Consider the following 11427-nt stretch of genomic DNA (forward strand, 5'->3'; position numbering starts at 1 on the left):
AAAAATTTTCATATGTTCAGAAATACAGAGAAGGATCTTAAGACACTATAAAAAATCATGAGAAGTACAAGTCCCTAAGATGTTTAATGCAGAAAATTAATAAAATATCTCTAGAGCAGTCACACCTTAAAGAAATCCTCTCTAAGAAGGTCACATGCAAAGGTTTCCTTCTCATGAGCCATCTTTGGTTTCTTTCTGCTGGCATAATTCTTTCTTGTTCTCTGTGAGAAGCTACGGTTCCCAATTTTCACCCTCAAACTTTAACTAGAATTTCCAAAGGGATGGTGCTTGAATGGTTTTGTCACTACTGTGTTTCAGAAACAGATCCATTTCAGCTGATGAGGTTGTTTTCCAATTCTCTGATTGTTACCTGATCTCCAACTAGTGGGAATTTGTACTGTGCACAGGTCATCTGAGGACTCATCTGTTGATGTGCCGATAAAATCAAAGTTTAGGCAGTTATGGGTGAGTTTGAGCAATTGCATGAGTAAACCATGCTGACTTTCATCATTCAAATTCAGGTTTTTTCCTGAAGCCTGTAAAGATCAAGAGATTTTAACATATATAAAACAAGAACCACCCCCCTAGGATAAAAAAGTAGTTGAGATTGAAAGGATATTCCCATTTCAGCAGATTAAAGTTATTTCCCCACAAAGAACAAATTTATATATGGATAAGTAATAATTCAGTTTTACACAAAATCTGGCAAAGTATCTATTTTTGTGGATTGGGCAGCCACCACTTGCTAACGCTCCTGGTTAAAGGGGAGAAAAGGAAGGGCCAGACGAACTCAAGTGATGCCAGTGCTAAGAAAATTGATCCATTAGCTAAAAGTTGTGGTTCCTTACCTATCACTTGAGTTACCATTCTAAGAAAGGGCAGGTGTAGCCATGGGAAAAAAGAGAGAATAATGAAATGTAGCTCAGGGAGAAATTTCCATGTTTGGTAAATCATTTTTTATAAGCATGGCCATCTTTAATCAATCCTTGCAGAAAAGGAAGTGTTAGGCAACATTAAATCAAGCTAGAATTTACAGATTAACTTTTTAAAAAAGACATACCAAACTCCTAAGACTGTGCACTTAGATTTTTCTGTTGACTTAATGAACAAAAGAAATTCCGAATCATAATGTGATACTAAGTCACTTCATTTGTAGGCCAAAGTGCAGTTAGCTCCTGGCAGGTTCTCATTTTGGGGATGGAGCTGTAAACTTGTCTTAAAAAAAAAGTTCCTCAGCTTACTGCACATCCATTTCTGATAAGGAAAACATCAGTATAACTTTGCTAAGAATATTAGTGTCCCAAAACAGGCAATATTGAGTTCAAGATACATAGCTAAAGAGGTAAGTGGTAACTGGAGCTCATGAGGGTGACAGTATCCATACATCTCAGTCACTGCTTCAGCTAACTGCAGCTGATATTATCAAACACACGTGCATGTGTTTAACATCTTTCTTTTAGGCACATAGAATGCTTCTCCTTGATAAAGAAAAATAATGTGGGCTAAAAGACTTTTTTGGTAAAGCTGTATGACCTGGGTATGCTTTGGGAATTCTGAAGCAGTGGAAATAACTGGTGAAAAAGGGCACAAGAGAAAGAATGCTGATTTATTTCTAAAAATTGGGGCATCCTGGAAAATGAGAACAGAATGACAAAAATGAACAGAAAAATCTAGAGGCTAAGTTATTTCCTTAATCATGTCACAAAACCCCACAACTTCCATTTAGCTTCTGATAGGGGGCAAAGTACTCAAATGTTGTCACTGATGTGTAGATATCTCTCTTGCTTGTTCATTTCCATCAATAATACAACTTTCAGCCAATCAATTTCTTCATTTTAAAAAAGTAATTTCCTTTATGTAATGTCAGCAAAAACAACCCTAAAACTCCTATTCTTACAAGATGCTTCCCAGAGTACAAGGAAGCTAAATACCGTTGTGCTTACTATTCTTACATGAAGGTTTTGTTTGGTTTTTAAAAATATGACTTTGAGGGGTGGTACATGCCTGTTAATTCCTGCTCCTTAGGGTGGCTGATACTAGTGGGTCTCTTGAGTTCTGAGCCATAGTATGGCTAAAACTGACTAGGTGTCTATAATCTGGCACTAATAGAAGGAGCTCCTAGGAAGAGAGAGCCACCAGGATGCCTAAGGAAAGATGAACTAGCCTAAACTGGAAAGAGAGTATATTAAGCTCCCATACCAATTAGCAGTAGGATTAGGCAAGTGGTGCTGAACTTCCAGCCTGGGAAATATAGAGAGACTTAGTCTCAAAAAAAGGCATAATGTTTTAAACTTTGGTTATAAACAAAATTTCAAGAAAGGAGAATAGGATGGACAGATACAGGCTTGTAATAATATCAATATGGCACAGCACTCTAAAAATCCTCTAAGGCACTATGGAGAATCACAGATTTAAAGTCGAAAGAGATCACAGAAGTCATCTAGTCCAATCTCTGCATTTTACAGATGACGAAACTGAGACCCAGAGAGGGTAAGTGCCACCCCTTAGATCATATGGGTCAATGAGTGATAAAAGTGGAATTCTGATTCTAAATCCAACAGACTTTGTACTGTACCAAGTTGCTTCTCAAAGATGTAACAGATGAGGGTGACTAAAGAAGATGCCCAAGTTTTTTCCTAGAAGAATGTTAGCTCTTTGAGGGAAGGCAATGTTTTTCATTTTGTCTTTATATCCCCAGTACTTAGGCAGGATTCTTTGCATATGGCAGGTATTTAATAAACTTTTGCTGGATTGGATTAATACCTAAATTGAAATATTAACACACCTCAAATTACTTTTCCTTTACCCAAATATATAAGGCAGGACCCAACCTTCAGTCTCACCTGTTTTAGTAAATTGCACGAGAGAGTGAAGATATCGAATAATGATGAATCTCGAAAAGAGGAGGCTATTTTTCTATGTTTGGTTAGAGGATGGGTGGTGTCTGCCTGTGCAGAAAGTGAATAAACCAAATGCAAGTTTAGAATTCATTACCAAAAAACAAAACAGGAAAAAAATTCTAAATATTTTTAAGAAATACTAACTTCCTCCCGTATGCTCTCTATGAAAGACTGGAAACGATACTTTCAATATACTTATTTTACATACTTACATGCCCTTTTATCACAAGGAACAAAGAAGGGGGAATAATGGAGAATAATCAGCTTCCAGCAATCAAAAAGGTTTGATTTTATGATTTTTATTTTAGATTTTATGAAGAAATACAACTAAGAAGAGCTAAGATGATGAACTGATGGAAATTTTTTTTCTTTTCTTCTTCAACTTAGGCAATATTATTAATATTACTAAATTAACAGATGTTAATAATTTTCATTAGGTTATAACTGAATCTCAAAAGTGGACATTGCAGTAAGATTTGTTTTTCAAGGAAACAACAACCAAGTGCTAAATTTACTGTTTAACTTGGAAATTCAGTATATTAATTCAAGTTCATTTTGGTCTCTCCTAATACTGTCATAAAATAGTTTACCTATACACACACACACACACACACACACACACACACACACACAGTACTTTAATAACTCAAGAACTTGCAATTAAATAAATGTAAGGATTCTTCTTGTCCCCAGATTCAGACTGAAATCCTTATAAAGTTTAATATGTAATCCTTGAGAAGTACCAAGGCCAATAATTTTAGTATAGTTTGGCCAACACACAATATTTTCTAACTTAGCTAGGCTGTTCCTTAGAAAGGAGACATGAAACTTGTTACTATGATCTACTCAAAATCTTTCTAATTTGGCATATGGGCCTGAAAGAACTTATAGTCTAGTCTACTAGCTTAGACTCAGCCTAGGATCTATCCCCTCCATGGCAAAATCAGGCATTAAAGTAGGACTTTAGTTTTAGCAGTCTACATCACAGATATTATCACTTTATTATACACTGTTTTCTATAATTCTCTCATTGATTCCTCCTATGGATTTTGATTTCCCAACTAGATATAAATTTCATTTAGGCCAGGACTTTTCCTTATGCTTCTTCTGGATATGCAAGAGCACTAACCAAGTGAAAAGTATATAGGTTATGGTTCTTATATGTACTTCTTCAATAACTTATTGCTTTCCTAGAAATTTGCTCTGGAAGCTCAGAGTACTTATACTAGCTATGTCCCAAAGAAGCCAGTTTTCTTCTGGCCCCACTAAGAAAGTCACATAGCAATTATTTTTGGGAAAAGGACAATCAAGCCATGGAACTCCCTTCAATTTATTCTATGTAGTAGAGTTGAAGGAAGCTGTAAAACTTTCACTGAATTATATTTTATGTCTTAAATCCAACAATTACAACACAATGGAAAATAACAACTTGAAAATGTGTATGGTTAATAGCAAAGCACTTTACATATATTATATCATTTGATGTTGAAAATACTCTCCGAATCTTTCTTTAGTATCTTACCTTTGCATCTATGTGTTTTGGGCAACATATTGCTGGAACAATTTATTATTTCTAAATGTTGAGGCAGAAATATATTATGCATCCTATGTCTAAATGTGAAACTAAATGTGTATGACTTGATCCTTTCTGAAGGGTAAGACAATAAAATGTGTGGAAACACTTTATGAATATATTACCAGACTCATAGAATTTAAAGCTCAAAGGAGCCTCAGAGAGTTACAATTTTTTAATAGAGAGGCTAAGCTACTCAACCCCAGCATCATACTGCCCACTCTGGAACTAATATTAAAAATGAAAGTGAAGAACCCAGGAAAATTTGTATGCTAGCTCAGATAACACATCCTACTACTAATTGTAATAGTAAATGCATGCAACAAAATAATATGGACTTTAGTAGACTACAAACTGCAAAACTTAAATCACTAACTTGTTAGATTTTCTCAGAGCCAGGGTTAATAAAAATGTCTGCAAAAGTATAAGCAATAGCAAGATTAATATAATTAATCTGTTGATTAACTTAAAGGAGAGGTACAACTGATATAAATTAATACTGACCTATTTAACAAGTAAAGAAACTAGAAAGATCTAGAATTAGTTTTCCATTAGCAAATTCTGGCTAGGTCCCAAGATAAAGGGCAGAAAAACATTTTGTTTGAACTAATTTTGAAGTCAATTAAAATAGCCACTTTCCCCCTAGTGTTTTTAAAATTATTTGGTACAAAACAGATTATTTTATGTATTCTGAGAGTGTTCTGGGAAATAACTTTAATAAAAGTTAAAATAGTTGAGATTTTTAAATGAGTATAGAGATGTAATAATGTGTAGAGGAATAGAGAGAAACCTAAAGGATGCTGGCAAAGATTTGGTGACTCATCCTGTTGGACTGAATTGCCTTCACTGGTAAAATGCTGCTAACAGAATAGAGTGCTTCAGCATCATAGCTCTTATCTTTAACAATGAACATTAACATCACTAAGGAAACCAGAAAAGGAGAGTCAAATACTTGGAAATGGAAAGAAGAACGTGGCAATAAGATTAAGGAAGGTTGTGCATGTAGAGAAAGAGCCAACCAACCGATTCTGTTCCAGAAAGGACATTAATCACTTACCGCAAAAGCACACAACTGCCAAAAAGATCATCCCACACACAGCAGAAAACAGCAATACTAAAGAAAAAAATAGAACACTTACTTCAATGAGGAAGGCTGTAGCACTTACTTGATTAATTTCATTGGTTAGCTGAGACAGAATCGTCACGCCAATGATGCAGTGTTCAACACTATCCTGGTGGGAAATAGAAGGCAAGAAGGTTTGGTTTTGTACTTACCATTTTCACTCTCTATTTGGGGCAGAGGGTCTGCATAGAACTTTAGGTGCTAAAGCTACTACATTCCTGAGAAAGCTGCTGCTGATACCTCAGCTAAATAATTTAATTTTTAGAGAATGGGGGAGAAGTGGTAAAGCATAAAAAAAAAATCAACTCACCTGTAAAAACCTTGTGACATCTGTGATTACGTTTCTGAAGACGTATTCATCCTTCTGACAGTCAAACCAACCCAGCTTTGTAATTCGAGCATATAACTGAATTAGTGCTTGGGTCACAAAAGTAGCCAGCTTTGGCCGAGTGGCAAGGTAGTTGAGCACATAGTTCCCTACAATACAGACAAGATAAGTGTAAAAGCAGACATCGACAAATAAGTGTCATTCTTTACAATTACTAGATGGTCACAGAATTGTGAACATGAAACTGTTCATTCTAAAATTTCATGGTTCCTGTTATTTTATTTAAAAATGGTAGCTAAAATTTCAAAAAAACTGAATCTTATACATACAGTTTTCTATTACATGCAAAAAAACATAAAAGGTAGGCATTCTTAAGCAGTTACAGAAAATGTAACCTTTACTAATATATTTCTTTTTTTCCAGTTCTCTTCATTCTTCTTTTTACGTAACTTTTATTTTACTTCAAGTAGCAAACATTCATTTTCTCTCCCTTTTGTCCCCCTGACACCCACCTTAAGGAAAAAGAAAATCCTTATAACAAATACAGATAGTGAAGCAAAACAAATTCCTCCATTGACCATGTCCAAAAACACATTTCTCCTTCTGCAGCTTGATACCAATGTATTTCTTATTTACTAGTGTCTATAAAGTCTGAATCAAAGAAGAAAATCCCAGATAAAGAAAAGATGAGGTGCCTACAAAATTAATTTTCACCACTGTCTCACAAACACACATCTATATGCATTCTCACCATTTTATAAAGGTCTTAATATAATGTGTAGCAATTTTCAGAATATTACCAAGCAAAGATATGAATTTAGTTCCTACTCAAAGTAGTACTAATAAAATCAATTTATTTGCTTCAGCATGGAAAATTCTGTACTTACTAATGTCTATCCGTTGTTCCAACGGCAAAGGGTTGTTTGTACGTGATACAAGTTTTGTAAGGCATGTAGCTGCCAGTAACTGGGAGTACGATGACTGCAAAAACAAATCAAGAAAGTCTGAGCTTCAAAATGAAGAGTTTACCTGGTAAACCAGGAGAGTTTTTATTATATTTATTTGTTCCTAAAATTCTTCCTTAAAAGCAGTAATAAATTTTGATGCATTTTAATCAAGCATGCTAAGGACAAGCACATATAGCTTCAATCTGCATACATAATAAATTCAAGCAATTGGTATAAACACCTAAAACCAAAAAACCAAAATCCACACAATAAAGAACACAATTCACAATTCAGAAATCTGCTAAATATTGAGGTGGCACATCATCACTGAGCAAAGGAAAGTATATGAGATACAATAAAGTGTGTAAGGCTATCTGAACTGGTTGGAGCAGCAGATGTCACTCATACTACTTAAAACTAAGAATGCCTGATGACCTTTATCTCAAAATATTCTTAATATGTATGCAAGTAAAAAACTAGAAATGATGTACACCTCATCCCAAAATGACACCTTTCCATTAGCATGATTAGTGAATAATTACAGCTCAGAGAATTGTACATGCTACTGTGTATCAAGTGAACTTTAAGGCAGAATTAATAAAATTAATTTATAAAAAAATAAAAAATTTTAGGGGTGGCTAGGTGGCAAAGTGAATAGAGCACTGGCCCTGGAGTCAGGAGGACCTGAGTTCAAATATGGCCTCAGACACTTAACACAAAAACTAGTTGTGTGACCTTGGGCAAGTCATTTAACCCCAATTGCCCTCCAAAAAGCAAAAAATAAAAAATAAAAAATTTCCTGGAGATAATATAATGTTGAAATACCACACTTGAGTATAGATTCTAATGAACCTATGGAAAAGAAAGCATTCCACCTAACTATAATTCACCTGAAAGAATCTTGTAAGAGTTCTTCCATGTGGTTATAACAAGATATTAAAAGCAGGGAACAGGCTCAAGGTCATTATAAAAAAGTAATTTAATAAAGGGCCATGAATAATTGAGTGAATATAGGTACATTTTTAGGCTAAAAGGCTTTCCATTCATGTTGATGTTATATATTATTTTAAAATATAATAAATACCTTTGTATCTAACATGGGAAACAATTTGAATTCATGACAAAAATATTTCTCAATCAGACCAAGCATGATCAGTGTGCGATCTGGGAAAGGATCCTAGAAATCAGTCTAGGGAATGTGAAGCCTTAGGAAAAGAAACTAAAGACCTCATGAGCACAGGTGTTATTTTCAACTCAATTACTAATGTGCCTTCAGAAGAGAAAGGAAGACATGGAATGAAAAAGAGTTGGTTAAGAAGACAGTGTTGAAAAACGGGATTTAGATTATGGGACTTTATATATGGACTGAACACTTCTTACATTGGCTGGTAAACTTTATTTCCTCAGAGATTTGTTCTATCAAGAGGTCTTTGAACTGAAAATTGTGGGGAAAGAAGGCAGGAAGAGGGTAGTCACATAAATCTACTAAACCAGATACCACCAAGAACAGGTGTGACAAAGGGGAAAAAAAAAGAATGGAGAGGCCCAATAATTTACATATGGCCATATCCAAGAGGAGCAATAAGTACCTATGGCCTCACATGTACAGACACAAATATGTAGAATATGAGTAATAAATTAAACTTATTGAGGTCTAATTAAACTTAAATTAAACTTGAGAGGTCTCAATACAAGGAGGTAGATTTCATTTCAGAGGTTTATTAAGGTTTGTTGGGATGCACGTTGTTCATCCTTCATTCTGAAGAGGCCTGATGACATCATAAGGTGATGTATAATGTTTGTTGAGATGTATCATGTGTAATTAGAACTATACTGTATCTTATGACTAAGCAGTTTTGAGCATTATTGCAGAGATACCTTAAAGCTGTCTGAACATATTTTAAAATGTCATGTCAAAAAGTTATTTTGCAGACCATAGTAGTATATGATCTTTGACTACTAGCTTGTCACCTTAACATGTCCTAGGCTTGAAGTTAATCTCCATTAAAGAAACCTTTTGGGGTAAAGTCTAGAACATAAAAAAAGAAAACTGGAAATCCAAGGGAGGGAAAGGGAACAAGCATATTTTTGTGACTACTATGCGCTAGGCATTGGCTAAGCACTTTACAAATAATACTTCATTTGATTTTCACAACAACCTTGCATCCAGGTGCTACTATTATTCTTATTCTATAGTTGAGTAAACTGAGGCAAACACTGGTTAAATGACTTGCCTAGATCACATCAAGAATCCTAAGGCCAAATCTGAATTTAGGTCTTTTTGACTTCATTCCTAGTGCTTCATTCCACTGCACCACCTAGTGGCCTCTTTCGTAACTGTGAGATTGTTTATAGGCAAATTGTTATAAGCCTTCAATGATTCAGGGTTTTTGTATGTATAACTAAATAACAACTTTAAAGTTATTTTTTAGCAAATATTTTGAATAACAGGAAAAAGAAGGCATTTTAATATCATGTATGTGAAAGCACCTACTGATATTAAACGATTTCTATTTAAATGTAAACTTTATTAGTAAAGAATTAGAATAAAAACTGAAAGAGTCCCAAAAAAACTAGTTTAAGATGACAAAGTTGAAGAAATTTTTTAAAAAATAATTTTCCTCATGGCAGTGTTTGACCTCTATGATCTATTTACTGTAAAGCCAATTTCCATGGAAAGAAAAATATAAATAAAAATACAAGTCAGACCAGTATCTTTTTCCAATCAATAAGAGCATGATGGATAGAAGTCCTGAGAAAACAACACCAAATCAAAGCAAAAAAAAGCCAGTGCAGGTGCCCCCAACTATCATTCCAAACTCTCTGCCAACTCTATCCCTTTCCCTAAGTTAAAGTGGTGCTGTGTGCTTTTCCTTAGCTTTCCACTATTCTTCAGAAATCATTAGATCATACGCACACTCCCTCTTTCCAGGAGGAGCTGGCACTTGCTCAGGCAATCAGGACTGTTGGTGAATTCAACCAAGGCTTTCTCTGCCTGGAGTCGGGTCGTTGTGTCGGTAGTTTCGTAGAGCTGCTTGCACAGGTTCTCTAGTTGGGCTAGGCTCTAGAAGAGATGAACCAAAAAGTAAAAAAAAAAAATCTCAATGAAAACAGGATTATTTTTCACTTCTGAGTAGTGTTTGGAGAGATTCATCCAGTTCTAGCTAATGAAAAATATAGTTTTTTAATTTAAGAAAAAAAGATTAAAAACAGCTATGTATTCTGTAGATTTTTCCACTGAAATAATCTTTGAAACTGTATTTTTGGCTATATATATTATTTCAAAAGAATGGTCCACTAAAAAACACTATATTTAAGATGTCTATCTACATATTCATAAAGTTTAATTCTCAAACATCTTTCATTTCTACAGGATATGGCACAATTTTTTTTTAACATTTTGCTCCATTAGGTTTGAATACACACACACACACCCCCTCACCCTCCTGCAGGACAATTTGGCTTCCGTATCCCCAAGCCATTTCTATGTTATTCAAATAAAAAAAAACCACCAGAATTTATTTCTGCCAACAATTTCATCACTGATGAATCAAATGCAATGCTGGTATGTCATTTTACATATAAATCATTATATACATAGACTGTATTGAGTTCTGAATTACACTTCTCCCCTCCTTTCATGTGACCCTACAAAATACTCACATATTGCCAAAAAATGACTAGTTTAAGTTCACTTCATTAAAAAAAAAAAATCCCAGAACATCTGATTGTGGCTCCAATTTCACTTCTATTGCTGGCTTTGCTGCAAAACGTTACATTGGACAGCCCATTTAACTTTGCTAGGACTCAGTTATGATCTCTAATCATTTATTTTTAAGAGTGAATGCTGAATGAAATACAAAGCAGTAAATTTCAGTAATTAAAACTTAAAACATAATCTTTTCTAAGCAGTAAGGGGAAGTAGTGGAGAAAACCAGCTTTAGAATTTGACCCAGGTTAATTCTTTCCACAAACACATACTAGCTATGGGACCATGGACAGGTCTGCTTCTCAGCATTTGAGGAAATTCTCTGAAAGTATAAACGACATATTAGTAGTGATGAAATCACAGGTCTAGACCAATAAAAAAGACTGAAGTTTCAAAATTTACACACCTTTTCCCTCAAGTACCTCATGTCTCAAAAGTTGGACAGTGTCTCTCTCCTTTGCTGCACATGAAACTCCTGGGTCAGTTTCGCATTTAAATGACACTGGCAATTTAAACCCAGATGCAGCATATGTTTACTTGGAGATAAGAACAAGGAAACTCCCCCAAACAAACCTTTCACTCCAAATCTTGAACTAATTCCAGAAAAGCAGGGATGATGTTAAATATTATAAATAATTATATAATAAAATGTTAAATATTATTCAGTCTATAGAAGTTATGTTTATTATACAGTCACACACATCTTGTTGGCAATAAAGATAAACATGACAGTGCTTAGCACACATTTAAATGTGAATTATTCACAAGAACTCTGTCCACAAATGAGAACCCCTTATCCTATTTCTTTTTTTTCATGGTAGAGATAAAGTACTTTGTCTTTAAAATG

General features: G+C 34.5%; 1 protein-coding gene across 1 annotated transcript in view; it reads right to left on the bottom strand.

Moving 5' to 3' along the window:
- Nucleotides 1-11108, bottom strand: part of XPO7 (exportin 7) — a 41531-nt gene extending 30423 nt beyond the window's left edge. The window contains exons 1-7 of the mRNA XM_069075727.1: nucleotides 10987-11108; nucleotides 9789-9935; nucleotides 6812-6905; nucleotides 5907-6073; nucleotides 5640-5705; nucleotides 2844-2948; nucleotides 371-536 (exon numbers count right to left, since the gene is read on the bottom strand). Of these exons, the coding sequence (XP_068931828.1) occupies nucleotides 371-536; nucleotides 2844-2948; nucleotides 5640-5705; nucleotides 5907-6073; nucleotides 6812-6905; nucleotides 9789-9935; nucleotides 10987-11007 (766 nt within the window). The 5' untranslated portion in view covers nucleotides 11008-11108. The remainder of the gene's footprint in view (nucleotides 1-370; nucleotides 537-2843; nucleotides 2949-5639; nucleotides 5706-5906; nucleotides 6074-6811; nucleotides 6906-9788; nucleotides 9936-10986) is intronic.
- Between the last annotated feature and the right edge of the window lie 319 nt (nucleotides 11109-11427).

The sequence above is a fragment of the Petaurus breviceps genome, unplaced genomic scaffold, assembly GCF_028583685.1.
Source record: "Petaurus breviceps papuanus isolate PSGF00001 unplaced genomic scaffold, PetGlider_PUasm1.0 90919, whole genome shotgun sequence".
NCBI lineage: Eukaryota > Metazoa > Chordata > Mammalia > Diprotodontia > Petauridae > Petaurus > Petaurus breviceps.